At 40.3% G+C, this 17,336-nt stretch overlaps 1 protein-coding gene across 1 annotated transcript in view; it reads left to right on the top strand.

The window, feature by feature from the left end:
- The window catches only part of crybg2 (crystallin beta-gamma domain containing 2), a 118,467-nt gene that overhangs the window by 58,397 nt on the left and 42,734 nt on the right, over positions 1-17,336 (top strand). The window contains exons 5-7 of the mRNA XM_089122834.1: positions 3,545-3,592; positions 4,472-4,590; positions 6,741-6,945. Of these exons, the coding sequence (XP_088978960.1) occupies positions 3,545-3,592; positions 4,472-4,590; positions 6,741-6,945 (372 nt within the window). The remainder of the gene's footprint in view (positions 1-3,544; positions 3,593-4,471; positions 4,591-6,740; positions 6,946-17,336) is intronic.

Genomic DNA, 17,336 nt, shown 5'->3' with positions numbered 1-17,336 from the left:
CGTATAATAGCCGATTAATAACTAAATCGTGACTACAGATGACCATGACACTGATATCTTGTTGATATTATTGACATGATGGGATATCAACCATCTCATGCACTGCCTGGCCAAAAACTACAATGAATAAGGTCTGGCTATAAGTGGGCAACAAATAGCACAGAACATGTCAAATAAACCCTTTTAATCAGGTTGACTTTGCTAACATGATGTAACATACATCCGGCAAGTTATTTTGGAATAAACAACATGTAATCAAATTCAAGGTTATTTTGTCTAGAAATGGGTAACCTTTATCAGGATATTCTACTATTCTACACTTCTAGACAAAATAACCTTGAATTTGGTTGCATGTCGTAAAATAACTTCCCAGATGTATGATGTTCCATCATGTTAGAAAAGTCAGCAGTGATTACAAGGTGTTTGGTTTCATTTCTTTGACGTTATCTATTGATGAACTAGTCTATTCTTGGGCTCAGGTTAGACATCTGTTCAGTTTTCACTGACAGCCCAAATTGTGCCTTGTTCTAGCCTAGACTATGGATTGTGAATGGATGGCTATTAGACATCTCATCTCTATTCCTACCAACTCACCATCACTGCCAGAAACCAATGCAGATATTCTGGAAAACGGAAGAGCTGCCTGGACACACAAATCATAGTTGCGATACACAGTGCGGATGTCAACACGTTTAGATCAGATTCTATCGGATACACAAATAATCAGATTTGGATTGACAGTGTGATTGTAGAACATAGCCTTTGTTTTATATTGTTCACACTCTAAAGCCAATGTGCTCAAATCCCAAATTACAACCTGTTCTCATAGACTGCTGTAATCTTCTGTTATTAGACTTGGCACTGAACTCTGCAAGTCTCTCCAAGTGTTGGATTGGTGCTGAACCTCAGTTAACGAAAGCCTAGAAGGGGTGTAATGTCACCTCACGAGGAGGCCTTACAATGGAGGATATATTACCAGAGTGCTCATGCAAAATTCACGTTTCCTCTTGTCCTCCATCACAGACACAGAGCTCTCTTATGCCGCTTCTCTACTGTACTGAGAAAAATGAGTTTAGATCTGAACTGAAAGCAGCTTTATCTAACCCTTGGGGGGTTTAGATATTATGAAAAGATGTAACCTTCAGTCATGCTCACTTTCCCCCAAGGCAATTCTCAGATGATCATTATCGGCTAAAAATCATCTTTGAAAGCATTTGTGTAATTTTGCATATTAGGTTTTAAATGTCTGGCAGGTTTGATCGTGCAGAGAGAGTTGGTACGTGACTAGTGATGAGTTTATGATCCTGATATATTAAAGGGTTTGACAGGCAAATGTCCGTCACTAGGGAGTAACTTCTGTTATCACACATCCACTGTAAAACACACAGGTCATTCACGTCAGCGCTCTTCTCTGTGTGGACATAGAGGTTAATGCTGCCGACTTATCTGACTATTCTATTTGGCAATTTAAATGTAATATATGCAAAACACCTTTTACAGATGCATCATATTTCCAGTCTTTAAAATAATAACAGTTCAGATTTTAGTGACAGAGCAAACTTTTTAGTTTCCTGTAACTACATTTTAAGAAACGATTGTTGGCTTAACTTAAAAAAACAAGTTACATGGTTGCATTAAAATTTTGAGTTAATTGCAATTAAAAAACGTAGATAATACAATAAAGGAGATTAGTTTAATAAATAGAAATGTATATTCTTTTACAGTATATGCATACAACAACAAGATGAATTCTGATGTGTATAATTAGGCTGTTTTCCAGTCGAATGCATCTTTGCAATAGTTTCCCGCCGGAGAGACCCGTGATGAGCCGAGCCGTCGGGGCAGGACGGTGTCGTGGAACAGGTTTTCCCGAGGCAGGGAGCGAGGGAGAGGTGGATGGAATGTGAATCTTCATTATCTTAATGTTCTCCTCGTCATCTCTAATCAGTGCTGATGGGTTTCCGAGACAGGCTCTGGCACACCCTGCTCTCAGGCTTGGCCTGACTTACTGTGTTTCTGCCAGAAAGCAATTATGCACACTTCACACATGTGTAGGCTTATCTTTAGACATGCAATCAAGAACAGTTCTCCAAAGAGTCTAGGAATATACAGCATGAGTATGTGTGCAAGACAGAAGGCTCTCATACGGCTCACATGTAAATCCAAGGCAGTGTGATATAAATATATTGTAAATCACCTCATTATGCCGCCTCTAAAGGCAGTTTTAGCTATAGTCAGCCTATATCCAGAGCTTAAAATCAAGACCTCCGTAACCTGATCTTGGGGTATTTTCTGCGCTCTTGCATCATTTTCTTTACTAATTAAATTTTTAGGTAGATATATATCATTTTAGTATTTTTCATTTTTATGTAGCCTCACACCCATCTCACACCCATTTCCACGATGCATATCTGCCCTTTTTGAAAACATATTTTCACAGTGTCTGACCGTGAGATTGACGTATGGGTGGTTTAAAAGGTCGCTTTATTATGTAAGCCTTGTGTTTGGCTTGTCATTAAGAGCGTCCCCATATGCAAACAGAGGACTGTACACTCGTTTGTAATGTTGTCTCAGTCTGCTAACCTTGCCATGCCTCACCGTGAGAGTAAAGCGTGTCGACACATACAACCAGTCTGTCATATGACACAGAAACTGCTGGTGGATGTGTGTTTCTCTTCATGAATGAGGAGCTCGATGTACTGTGGCATTTCAAGCATGTCTGGTGAATGTCGGGTGACAGTAAAGCCTTTCTCTTCTTCGAGTGTGGTGTACACTGCATGTTCTTCTATTGTGAAAGCTTATGTAGGAATGGAGCATTCCCTTAAAATACCTGAACCTGTTTGAATGCAGACACGACAAGCTTTACATCACCATTTTAAAGTACAAAGATGAGAAAAGGGATGTTTTGATGCTGCCTGAACCTCAGGATTTTAATGTATCTGACTTCATTTAGCTGATTTACAGTAATTTTGCTTCTACTGTAAATATATCTTGATTTAAGAATGTTTGGATAGGCCTATTTGTAATTTATTCCTTTGATCAAAGCTGAATTTATCATTATTACTCCAGTCTTCAGTGTCAAATGATCCTTCACAAATCACTCTAATATGAGGACCTGATGATCACAAACATTTATGATTATTATCACACATTTTTTTCAGATTCTTTAATGAATAGAGAGTTCAAAAGAACAGCATTTATTTGAAATATAATCTTTATACCATTATAAATGTCTATACTGTCACTTTTGATCAATTAAAAATATTTCTTTAAAATAAATCTTTCTGACCCACACCTTTTACTGGTAGTGTATAAATCAAACATATTTATATTGATATATATTAATTATTTAATTAATTAATTAAAGCTCGAAATAGTTCTGGTCTTGCTTGTTTCATAAACATATGCGTAATACATTTAAATACATAATCTTTATTTAAGAATGTTTAGATATTTGTGCTGGAAAACGAGACACTGAGGACGAACATGTTTGCCTTATGTCTGTGTGTTTCATCTCATGGAAATATTTATTTTATTTCCTCAGCTCACGAAAGAGAAGGAGCACGGCAAACTCAATCCTCGCCCCGGAAAGGTGAGAACCTGCACAAGTGTTCGTCCTTCTGTCAGTACTGCTGTATTAACTGGTCATCGACTGATGAGATGCTTATGTCAGAGACAAATCTGATGTTTTACTTTCCAAACAAGGCCATTTCATACTCTTACTGAGACAGAAACACACATTTACACGGCACTTATAATGGAGGTCTATAGAGCACACAGATGAACATTACAATACAGTTAGAAGTGAAAGATATTCTGTGCACTCCTGAGGAAAGCCTGAGGCATGCGTGCGTGTGTGTGTGAAACTGCTCTGCTCTGACACACGTTTGGACAGAACGACAGAACTTTAAATGTCACGACTGACAGCAAAAGACATAATCTTCTTTTCAAAGGGTTTTAACAGAAGTAGTGGGTTATAAATGCACATGTATGTTTTATACTTGGAGAATCTGAAGTTTTGCGATGTGAGATTTTATCTCTCCTGATTGTGACTTTATTTTATTTATATATTTATTTATTTTCTCTCTGGTGGGAATATTAAACCACAATAAGGCTTTTCCAGAAGGCATGATTGAACTTGCCACTGACATTTACAATTATTATTTTATTAGACAACTCGTTTTGAATCGGTTTTGGTTGGCATTCCTGTGTTCTTCATCAGCAGCAGAGTAAGGGATTTAGAAAAGGTCACCGAAACTGGATTATTGAGCTTGTTGTTCTGTGTTCCTCTGGTGTAATATTGCAGCCTGAAGGATCTGAGACAATAAGAGTGCTTTTGTAAAAGTAGGCCGTGATTCCCCGTCAGAGAAGATCGAGCCTCGTCCTGCTGTAACATCTCGAGTTCAGATGTCAAACACTGAACACTCCAGTCTTTGTAGAAAACACGAGCTGTGTGTGTTCTTCCTGTCAGATGCTGATCTACGACGGGCCGGGGATGAGCGGCCAGAGGATCGAAGTGCGAGGCGATGTTGTGGATGCCACACCGTGGGAGTTTACAGACACCATCTCAGTGCGAGTGATCAGAGGAGGGTGAGAGACACACTCACACACACACGCAAACACACACATACATAGACGCACACACACACAGAGAGAGAGAGAGAGAGAGAGAGAGAGTTCTAAGTGTTCTCTGTTCTTCAGTTGGTGATGTGTGAGTTCTGAGTGTTCTGTGTTCTTCAGTTGGTGATGTATGAGTTCTGAGTGTTCTGTGTTCTTCAGTTGGTGATGTATGAGTTCTGAATGTTCTGTGTTCTTCAGTTGGTGATGTACTGTACGAGTTCTGAGTGTTCTCTGTTCTTCAGTTGGTGATGTGTGAGTTCTGAGTGTTCTGTGTTCTTCAGTTGGTGATGTATGAGTTCTGAGTGTTCTGTGTTCTTCAGTTGGTGATGTACGAGTTCTGAGTGTTCTGTGTTCTTCAGTTGGTGATGTACGAGTTCTGAGTGTTCTGTGTTCTTCAGTTGGTGATGTGTGAGTTCTGAGTGTTCTGTGTTCTTCATTTGGTGATGTACGAGTTCTGAGTGTTCTGTGTTCTTCAGTTGGTGATGTACGAGTTCTGAGTGTTCTGTGTTCTTCAGTTGGTGATGTACGAGTTCTGAGTGTTCTGTGTTCTTCAGTTGGTGATGTGTGAGTTCTGAGTGTTCTGTGTTCTTCAGTTGGTGATGTACGAGTTCTGAGTGTTCTGTGTTCTTCAGTTGGTGATGTGTGAGTTCTGAGTGTTCTGTGTTCTTCAGTTGGTGATGTACGAGGTCTGAGTGTTCTGTGTTCTTCAGTTGGTGATGTATGAGTTCTGAATGTTCTGTGTTCTTCAGTTGGTGATGTGTGAGTTCTGAGTGTTCTGTGTTCTTCAGTTGGTGATGTATGAGTTCTGAGTGTTCTGTGTTCTTCAGTTGGTGATGTACGAGTTCTGAGTGTTCTGTGTTCTTCAGTTGGTGATGTATGAGTTCTGAGTGTTCTGTGTTCTTCAGTTGGTGATGTATGAGTTCTGAGTGTTCTGTGTTCTTCAGTTGGTGATGTGTGAGTTCTGAATGTTCTGTGTTCTTCAGTTGGTGATGTGTGAGTTCTGAGTGTTCTGTGTTCTTCAGTTGGTGATGTACGAGTTCTGAGTGTTCTGTGTTCTTCAGTTGGTGATGTGTGAGTTCTGAGTGTTCTGTGTTCTTCAGTTGGTGATGTATGAGTTCTGAGTGTTCTGTGTTCTTCAGTTGGTGATGTACGAGTTCTGAGTGTTCTGTGTTCTTCAGTTGGTGATGTACGAGTTCTGAGTGTTCTGTGTTCTTCAGTTGGTGATGTATGAGTTCTGAGTGTTCTGTGTTCTTCAGTTGGTGATGTATGAGTTCTGAGTGTTCTGTGTTCTTCAGTTGGTGATGTGTGAGTTCTGAATGTTCTGTGTTCTTCAGTTGGTGATGTGTGAGTTCTGAATGTTCTGTGTTCTTCAGTTGGTGATGTGTGAGTTCTGAGTGTTCTGTGTTCTTCAGTTGGTGATGTATGAGTTCTGAGTGTTCTGTGTTCTTCAGTTGGTGATGTGTGAGTTCTGAATGTTCTGTGTTCTTCAGTTGGTGATGTATGAGTTCTGAGTGTTCTGTGTTCTTCAGTTGGTGATGTATGAGTTCTGAGTGTTCTGTGTTCTTCAGTTGGTGATGTGTGAGTTCTGAGTGTTCTGTGTTCTTCAGTTGGTGATGTATGAGTTCTGAGTGTTCTGTGTTCTTCAGTTGGTGATGTGTGAGTTCTGAGTGTTCTGTGTTCTTCAGTTGGTGATGTACGAGTTCTGAGTGTTCTGTGTTCTTCAGTTGGTGATGTGTGAGTTCTGAGTGTTCTGTGTTCTTCAGTTGGTGATGTACGAGTTCTGAGTGTTCTCTGTTCTTCAGTTGGTGATGTACTGTACGAGTTCTGAGTGTTCTGTGTTCTTCAGTTGGTGATGTACGAGTTCTGAGTGTTCTGTGTTCTTCAGTTGGTGATGTGTGAGTTCTGAGTGTTCTGTGTTCTTCGGTTGGTGATGTACGAGTTCTGAGTGTTCTGTGTTCTTCAGTTGGTGATGTGTGAGTTATGAGTGTTCTCTGTTCTTCATTTGGTGATGTACGAGTTCTGAGTGTTCTGTGTTCTTCAGTTGGTGATGTACGAGTTCTGAGTGTTATATGTTCTTCAGTTTGGTGATGTATGAGTTCTGAGTGTTCTGTGTTCTTCAGTTGGGTGATGTATGAGAAGCCAGACTTTAAAGGGGAAAAGATCGCTCTTGACGAGGGCGACATCGAGCTCAGAGACCCGTTTGGACCCGCAGAAGAACACGAGTCCCATCAGAATGACGGAACGACAATGGATCGTGGAGAAGAAGACAAGGAGCCTCGGATGAAGAGGAGGTGCGTCATCGGATCCATACGGAGAGCAGTGAGGGTACGACATCTCTTTATTCACATTTACACTCTTAATAAAATAAAATCTTTAACATCCACCGAATCTTTCCATTGCACAAAAAGCGATTTTATTTTGGGTTTATAAGGTTCTTTTAGGAACCAGAAATTATTCTTCTATGGCATCGCTGTGAAAAGCTTTATTTTTAAGAGTGTATAAACAGGCAGACATGAGAGGTAACATTGTTTTAGCCCATAAATATGTCTGGAATGGATGGGAACATGATCACAGCCGTGTTCTTGAAATGTCCTTGTGCGCCACCTTGTGTCCTGAAGAGAAATTGTGACTATGTTAGTCAGGATAACCTGAAGTACAGAAATCAAGTATTAAAGGTGCCCTCTGTAAAAATTGAGGTTAAAATATCCCAAAAATGAGCTACACGCATCAAAAGAATGAGAAGAAATAAGGTTGATGATGTCATTAAAAAAATGACAAGTTATAGTGCTGCCGAGATATTAACCTGAATTAGCATGCTAAATTACTAGCCCTGGCCCGGCAGGTGTTGTAAAACCAGTTTCGGCCATGTTCTCTCGCTCTCTGCGCACTGCACAGTTTGAAACACAGTATGTGCGCACTCTTGCTCGCTCGCTCTAGATTCCGGGAGATTTGAACTAATTTGCGAGCATCAGCATTCAGCAAGCCTCTATCAATCTGGAGGAGACACCCGGAACTTCTGGGAGACTTGGGATGTCTGATATTTACACAACGCACACATACACTGCTTATCAAATCTGCCGCCTTTTCAAACAGTAACGTATTTAAATGTTTCCCAGCTTGACCGTTAAAAGCAGACGATTGGCTGTCCAGCGGGAGGAGCGGGGCATTTGCATCCAACCGCCATCTTTGGTGTTACGGGTTTTCCCTATACATTTGTATTAAGGATTGAAGAAGTGGCATATATAAATAGTCTCTGGTAACATTTACAAGTGCCAAAACTGTATTTATTGTTTGAATTGCGTAATAAAATTAACAGAATCTGAGAGCTGAGATCGCTCTCTGTGTCCTTTTCTGTGCGTGACATAACTGATGTGTGGCGTGAGAGTGTGTGAAAAGTGTCAATTGTGTGTCTCACGGTGAATTTGTGAGAGTTGGCAGCTCTGAAAGGCGCTAGCTTGACCAACATCAGGGAATGCTGTCTGTCAAATTAATTCAAACTAATGATAAAAATGTAATATTAACAAAACGAATACCATAAAACTAGAAATAATAGCCTGGGCTTTCATTTTCCCATATCGTCAAAATGCACCGGCTTGTCTATGAGACGGCCTTTATAATTTAGTATTGAGATGTTGTTCATTTAGTCTCTGATCTCTAAAAATCTCCAAATGCTCCACGTGAACCTTTTACTATTGTGTCAATTGATTTGATTAATATGCGCGAGGGAGACAGAGCAACACAGCAATCGCCCGTGTTGTTTGAAGACATGAGAGTGCGCGCGGCTGCGGAGGTATTTCTGGAGGTATACTGCCTCCATCTGGTATGGAATATGGTGTATGATTTGATTTTTATGCCAGAGAGCACCTTTAACCCTTAAAGACCTAGACCATTTTTGGAGCACCTGCACCGCTTTTTCTTTTCTTTGTTTTTCTAACCCATTATAGCAGTCAGCATCAAGTGCCATATATCATTTTTATCAGGAGAACTTGAAGTTTCAATTTATCTCATTTAAATAATCCATTTTTACATTTAATATGTCTTAGAATGGATGAATTTACCAGATTTAAGAAAAACGGCAGCATATTTGTAGTGATTTTTTTTTACTCAACTCAAACAAATCCTCCTGAAGTTTGGATTTTTTCCTTTAGAAAGCTGTACTTGGATATTTTACATTTCCAGATGTAATTTTGACAACATGCAACAATCCCTAAGCAAGTTATAGGCATTTATTACAACATTATGATAGGCGATTTTCAGTGAAAAGCATTGTTTCAGTGAAAACAGTGTTTTTCATACTGACAATTTAGATGTGTCCAAAAAAGTTAAGGAAGTTACATAAATAGAAACATTGTAGTAGAACAATGAAGCAAAAAAAAAAAAAACTTATATATAAATAAAACTTATATATATATATATAAACACACACACACACACACACACACACACACACTTACATACATAGCCTATATGAACTACTTTGACTTTACCTCTGTTCAAATTTCTAAAGAAAGATGCTAATTGGTCGTGCAAAAGACCAAGAACTATATTTATTGGTTGAGTAGATGATAGTTTTAACCAATCTGGGGATGGGGTGGGACTAAGCATTAACAGTCATTTATGATTGGCTCAGAGGAAAAAAACGCACGGGTTTCTTTGACGAATCAATGCTGATCAAAACTTGATGACGCAATCACATTCACTACGGAGCTTCTGAATGTCCAAACGCGATTAACCCGATATCACAGAAAAGCCGCGAATCTCCTCTTTATGGGACTTTTTAAAGCATACGGATTGGAGCAGTGGTTCAAAAGTTATTTAACATTTAAGAACAACAGTTATTTTTAGCCGCCGGCGGCTGTATAGGTCTTTAAGGGTTAAAGGGGGGGTTGATTGCGATTTCACTTTTTTTCATTTTAAATAGTGTGTAATGTTGCTGTTGGTGCATGAGCAGTATCTGCAAAGTTGCAGCACTGAAAGTTCAATGTAAGCAGAGATATCGTCTTTTAAAAATCAGGAAGTATAATTGCCTACAAAAACGACTCGATTGGGACTACAGCTGGGTTTTAGACGTCACTAACCCATACATTTACATTAACCCCTCCCTCCGGAAAATACAAAAAAGGGCATGCGCATATTGTGGAGTGGCTGTCAGATCTTCTGTGTTTGAGCATCCCACGGATGCTGTACTTCGACAACAATGGATACAATTTATGTTTGATTATGTTCCTGAAAATGACGATCGTAATTTAGCTCTCTGGTCTGCACATTTTACGGAAGACAGCTTCCAGAATCTCCACGAATTCAACACCGGATTCAACAAGAAACTGTTACTAAAACATGAAGCAGTTCCAACTTTAAAACCAGAGGCAGCAGTTGTTGGGCCACAACCTGTAGGCTAAGACTTAAAGGGTTAGTTCAACCAAAAATGAAAATTCTGTCAGTATTTACTCACCCTCATGTTGTTCCAACCCCGTAAGACCTTCGTTCATCTTCGGAACACAAATTAAGATATTTAAGATATTAAGATCGCTCCTGCATACTAGTCCATAGGCTTCTTGAGGGAATGACACTTGCTGGCATCGAAAAGTCAAAGACATTGTTAAAATAGTCCAAGTGACTACAGTGGCTCAATTTTAACTTTATCAAACGACGAGAATACATTTTGTCCGCAAAAACAAACAAAAATAACGACTTTATTTCAACTATTCACTTCCTTCTCTATGGGCCTGTTGTCAGTTAACGTAGTGTGATTGCGTAGAGCTGCGTCACACGTAGGCTCACTATTGGCTGACGCTGGTCATGTGTGTGATGCGTGTGACGTACAATAACAGAAGCTTACGCTATTAAACTAGTAACCTGACTCACGCAGAGGGAGAAATAAACGAATAGTTGAAATAAAGTCGTTATTTTTGTTGTTTTTCGCACAAAAAGTGTTCTCGTCGTTTGATAAACTTAAGATTGAGCCCCTGTAGTCACTTGGACTATTTTAACGATGTCCTTTAATGACTTTTCGAGGCCAGCAAGTCATTCCCTAAAGAAGCCTATGGACTAGTATACAGGAGTGATCCTAATATCTTAAATATCTTAATTTGTGTTCCGAAGATGAACGAAGGTCTTACGGGGTTGGAACAACATGAGGGTGAGAAAATACTGACAGAATTTTCATTTTTGGGTGAACTAACCCTTTAATCATTTTAAATGTATTTGCATGTATAATTACAGACATAGCCTTGTGTTTTATTTTATTTTTCAAATGCCAGCGCTGGCTTTATAGCCACTAGGCCAGTGGTTCCCAAACTTTTTGAAAGCATGGCACCCCTTTGTAGTTTTTTTTTTTTTTTTTTTCACGGCACCCCAACCCAATTAAACTAAACAAACATATACAAATATACAATTAGTGATGCCGGTAATGCGTTACTTAGTAACGCGTTACTCTAGTCTGAACACTTTTGTCAGTAACAAGTAATCTAACGCGTTACTATTTCCAAACCAGTAATCAGATTAAAGTTATTTATCCAATTTACTGTGGGTTACTATATTTGTCATTTTCTTTAGTAGAAATGATGGCTGACATGCGATATGAAACAGAAATGTGTGTGAGAAGGCAAAATCAAGACACACCGCTTTAAACTGCCAGAGTTATCCTTCCCGTCCAGATCTAATGCTACCACATCTTTAAAGGGCACCTATTATGGAAAATTCACTTTTACATGGTGTTTGAACATAAATGTGTGTTGGCAGTGTGTGAGCAAAACGACCCTAGAATGATAAAAATCCACCCAGTGGTTTTTATCAATCTCAATAAATCATGTGCACTGTCTCAGAGCGAGCTGTTCTGAGATCCAGCTCTTTGTGACGTAGAAAGTGAGAAAGGGGTTTGATTGGCAGTGTGGTTGTGGCCTAGACCCCGCCCTCGGTGATCTGTACACATCATCCTCCATTGTTTCAACGACAGCCGGTAATGTCTCTTGAAATCATTCTGTCGAAATCAGTGAAATCAGTGTTCTGTCGTTGACTCGTGGGTTAATCCTGTTGTTGTGGCTTAAAAATTAATCCTCAAGTGTGGATTGTCGTCTACTGTTTGCGATCCAACGTCAGCTCTGTGTATTTTATGATTTTTGAGCAAATAGTCATTTCAGTCTGTCAGCCAATTCAACAACAAATGCGTCTAAAGTTGTTGTCGTCGTAGCATGTCTGTGTATATAATTTAAACATTGTTTGTATAGTGTGTAACCACACGTTTATAAATATATATTTAAATATATTGTATTAAAAACTGCATATATGTTGTTGTTCTTTAAGTTAGCCATCTTCTCACATTTGCCACAGAAGCACCTGTATGACAAGTAAACATGACGCAACAGGTCCCTCGCATAAATGTAATTTCGCTTGTACGTAGCAAACTTTATCACAGAATGTGTATGTAGTTTCAAAAAAATGTGCCAGCATTAGTGTTTGTGTGTGTCTGTGTGTGTGTGTGTGTGTGTGTGTGTGTGTGTGTGTGTGTGTGTGTGTGTTGCACATCCATACTTGCAAAAAGATGCGATAACAACAACTCTATAATTACATAGATGTATCAAATAACCATACCAAGACTTACTGGTCCATTCTCATGTGTTTATTCTGCCTGAGTCTCTTAGTACGATTCCGATTCAAACGTACTCTGAATGACATTCAAAACAGCGTGTCTCTCACTCTCCCCTTCTGCTTACCGACTGCCATAGGTTTCATGTTACGCCCTCATCCAAAGGCAGGGCAGGGATATGCAGCTCATTTGCATTAAGGTGGCAGACACCCATAACAGCTCATTTTTAATCAGGTCCCAAAATGACATTTTCAAATGGTTATAATAAATTAACTATGGGGTATTTTGAGCTGAAACTTCACAAATACATTCTGAGGACACCCGAGACCAATATTACATATTGTAAAAAGGGGCATAATAGGTGCCCTTTAAATTACTATAGTATTATTTTAAGTTAACATAATAAAATACATAGTAGACCTATACACTACAAAACTAGTTGAAGATAAATTCTTTTAAAAAATTCTTAAAAAATTCCAGCGTGGACGTGACATTTGAGATAAAAAAAAAAACTTGAAATGTAAATTCTCAGAAAATGCAATACCAGTATATTGAAACGTCTTATCCATACCCCCTTTAGACCTTTGAAAAATATCAGTCTACACGCGTTTATATTTTAGGGAAAATCACATCCGTTATGACAATGTGACACACAAAAAAAACTTTCACTTTTAGGTGGCAAAAGTACAAAAAGTAATACTACCCACTGGAAAGAAAGGTTGGCTCATCTCCACAGAACATAAAATATTAAGTTTGTCTTATTTTTCGTGTACGTATTTATGAGGGATAAATAATGATACGTGACTGTTCCCTGTTACGGACTTGACCACTCGGACTGCTTTAAAATAATAAAATTTTTTTGTAATAATTGTATCTTAATTTTAATAAATGTTTCATCGAGCAATTGCCTGGATTTAATAAAGAAATAGCCTAAATACGGTATTTAACGGACAATAATCACGAACGGCGCTGGCACGTGAACTGGAGCTCGTCTCATGAGTCATAAATTTTTGTTTTATGTTTTAGTTAATGAGTTCGTTTGCCCATAAAATCTTTAAGATATTAGGTTAAACTTATTTGGCTTGCTGTCCATTTGAGAGGGGCTCGATGAAGCAGCTTTAACTTGAGCTCTGATATACCCCTCAGTGGTTTAATGTAGGACCTGTTAATTAAAGGGCAAAATACCTAAGATGAAGGTGGAGTTTGGGGAGGTGGAGGGATAGTGGAACGGCTGATACTAGGGAGAGGTAAGTAGCTGCTTATATACTATGGTTGTTGATTGAAAGATTGGATGGGCTCGCTCCTCCCTAACTTACGTTTAGGAACTTCATTTAACGAGTTCGTTTGCCCATAAAATCTTTAAGATATTAGGTTAAACTTATTTGGCTTGCTGTCCACTGGAGAGGGGCTCGATGAAGCAAGTTAGAATAACATGATTTAAGAACTTAGGAAATACGGGAAGATTAAGAGCTTAAAGGCACGATTACCCCCCAAAAATGGAAATTTAAAACTTTATGGAGCTTGGATGGAGGCTGCTGCGGCAGTGATGTTAAATGGGGCTCCTAGCTGGAACGCGTCTCCCTACTATGCCCACCATGTGAGGCTACGAGTGGAGCTCCAGCGGGAGCTGTGATTAGAAAGAAAGTGCCCGCGTTCGTTGAGACGCAAGGGTTTAAGGAAATTTGAAAGAGGTACTTCTCACCGCTGCACTGCTGTGGCAGTGACTTACAGGGAGTATCTTGGGACTGGAGGTTTGAGTACGAGGTTGGAGAACGCCCTGCCACATCCATGACATGGAGCCCCATGGATTTAGAGAACATGGGGTCTCTGGATGTCACAAATGAGGAAGGAGGCCCTCATCCGTAAAGGCAAATGGGCCACCAATATCTGAAGCGAAACTCCCTACGCAGCAAGAGGGAGCCTACGGTATACATAAGAAAAGCAGAACTACCATCCTCCTGACGCAGGGGGCCTGATCGCATAAAGACACAATGGCCCGTTGCGTTCGAGGGACGTACGATCCTTGGTACCTCCAGTCCTCTTTTCGGATAGGAGGGCCCACACTGCTATCCGAACAGGAGAGCCTCCATGGTTAAAATCATGAAGGATCACAATAATTCGTTTTTTGCCTGAAAATTTTCTGGTGGCAACTCCTATAGGACTTATACGGAATAATTTGAATGGTGGAGAATCAAAAGGGCCGATCATGAATCCTAAATCTAGTTCTTTTTTAATTAGGGCTTCCACTATATCGGGTTCGGCTGTTGTGGATTGAAGATTGTTGCAAATCAGGCTGGAATCGGGTATGGTTACCAAGCCGGGGTCAAACCCCACTTTCAGGCCTGAAAGTAGAAACTGGGTGAAGTTTTTGTCTGGATGGTTGTGTAGTTCTCTAGCTAGTGAGGAAATAATGATTGGACTAGAGAGGTACTTTTGAAGTTTTTTATTGAGGTTAGCAGAAAAGCGGGGCACGGGGCAAATGGAACGGGCGTGAGCTCCGCCACAGAAATTGCACACGTGAAGGAAGCGGCATCGTTGTCTGTTGCAACCTGAGGAATTGAAGCTGTTGCACACTTGTCTACCTGAAACGGAGGTAAAGATTTGACTGCGGTCATTCCTTGGTTGAGGGACGTAGGCTGTGGATTTTTCTTGGAAAGGAGCTGGATGGGTTGGAAGATCTGGGTTAGTTTGTGGACATTTTGAAGTAGAATGAATAATGGACCTGCAGATGGCGCAGGAAAGGCTCCGAGGCGCCTAGGAAGACTCTGTTGTAAAGTTCGAGGTCCAGAGCTCCCCAATAAGGACACTGGTTCCAGTGGGTGGCGCGGGCGGCGCATTTAGCTGAAAAAAGCTTATGATACGTATAAAAATGACTGCCTCCAAAAGAGAGACTGAGCTCTGCTACAATTGAGAGGTAGTCGTTTAATTCCTTGCGTCTGGCTGGAAATGAAGTGCAAATTACTTCAGTATATCCAGCAAACGCTATGCAGAATTCTTCGAGTGTGAGAACTCTTTTTGAAGGTTGTACCGAATTTTTAAGATTGATGGTTAATGGGCCGCAATCAAATGAGCGGTGGGATTCATTGAGGGGGACGGAAGTCAATAGAGAAGGAAGAGCAATGTCTGCACCTGATAGAATTAAGGACCGGAGATGGGCTGAAACTGGAGGTGGTTCCATGGCCTATTCATTACGAGGAGCTGGAAGATGGACTGCTGTGGAGAGTGAATGGGCTGGCAAGCGGATTGTACCTGAAGAGTAGGTGTTGGTGTTAGGAAAAGCAGATGAATGTTGATCGGAGGGTCCCATTACTGGCTGGTGTCCAAGATGGCTGGCATGGGCTGAAGTTAGAGGAATGGGAGTGTTTATGGGAAAGAAAGGAGAAGAAATCCTTTGCGGAGGCAACCTCACGCTCGGAAATGATGAACTGGGAAGAATATTAGGAAATGATTGGAAAATAGCAGGGGAGAAAAGGAATGGGGTGAATTGGAATTGAAAGAAAGAGGAGGGGGTGGAGGGGGGATAGCTAGCGAAGGCAGCCTCACGCTAGAATCCGCTTTTTGGGTAGGTTGGTTTGGGGATGATAGAAACGTAACCGTGTGCGAGGGTGGCCTGGCACCAGGGTTATTATGAAGAGGATTAGAGAAAGCTGGAGAAAAAGATGGAAGTGCTGAGAAAAGTGTTTGAGAGTTTGGTTCTTGCCTGGGGAGTGGGGCTGACTGGATGAAGTTTGTTGGAGCTGGAGAAGAAGCGTAACTGTTTATTGAAGCCGCTGTTTCTGGCCGGGTGGAATTACCGGCGGACCCAGAAGTGCGAGCCACGGAGCTGCCGGTAGCCTTTGGATCGCCACGTTGAGATTGTTTGGGATCAGGACGCCCGGTGCTGGAACTGATGAAGAGATCGTAAAGCTGTGCTTTTGAAGATCTGCGGAAGAAATGGATTCCGGAAAGGACTTGACGTAGGCTGGAAAGGACTTGACGTAGGCTGTTGACTGAACATTTCGAAATGGGTGTAATTGGTGTTTTAGCGGCTGTTGCGTGGAAAGATGAAATCTGAGAAGACGGACGAGGCACAGTTAAAACTGGCGGTCTTGAAGGTGGAGGAGAGCGTTGTCTTTTAGAACGTGGTTTGTATGAGCGCTGGATTTCTCGGCCAGAACGCTCGTGGAGATGATCCGTGAAATCCGATATTACACGGGGTGAGGCTGTCAGAGTCTCGGGAAGGCTCGTCAGTTGGTTGTCTGACGGAAAGAGCTGTATTTCACATTATTCCATGAAGCAGTAATGCATACTGGAACGGCTGATACTAGGGAGAGGTAAGCGGCTGCATATACAATGGTTGTTGATTGAAAGATTGGATGGGCTTGCTCCTCCCTAACTTACGTTTAGGAACTTCATAAAAACAAGTATTTATGCTAAGTGAAGTAAAAACTGAGAGACTGTCATTATTTTTATTTTTTATAAAATAGACAGTTGGTCTTCTGGGCTGTGACATTTCTGCTTTTCTTTTGTTTAAACCTATAAATTTATCCATTTGTCCTGTTCTGTCTATCTGCGTGAAATATAAAATTGAGCCCATTGCAAAGTAGGCTACGGAGCGAGCGGGACGATTCCCTCCCGACAACAGTCCAATTAGCGGTAAATAAACATTTAAACTGTAAAATGTATGAAATACTAGGATTTTTTTCGCTTATTAATTTTTGTTTGGACATTCATATGTTGGTGTTTTGATATTATTTTTAAATATGCTGTAAAAGGTTATTATATGGTACGATAGTTATTTTAGGCTGTTTACATAGGAAAATAAAGCTGAGATTCTGCGGCACCCCTAGCCAGTTGTCACGGCACCCACTTTGGGAACTGCACTAGGCTACTAGTTATGCTATTTTGTGTCTACGACAAACGCGTACAAACATTATGGACCTGAATTTTGTATAAGAACTAATGTTTTAAACTTATTTTTCATGTATATATGCTTAATGACTTCATTTTCGGTTTGATCAAGAACGTAAACTAATGCCAACGCTGTGTGAGTATAACATTAGCAGCCAGTCAGTTGCTATTGTTGCCAGTCAGATGCTATTTTGTTAAACAAACGTGTATAAAGTTAAAAAATTTATCAAATTATCATTCA

The sequence above is a fragment of the Pimephales promelas genome, chromosome 18 (genome assembly GCF_988280905.1).
Source record: "Pimephales promelas chromosome 18, fPimPro1.hap1.1, whole genome shotgun sequence".
Classification (NCBI taxonomy): Eukaryota; Metazoa; Chordata; class Actinopteri; order Cypriniformes; family Leuciscidae; genus Pimephales; species Pimephales promelas.
Note: the sequence above shows the minus strand (reverse complement) of the source record. Positions and strands in the feature narration are given on the sequence as shown.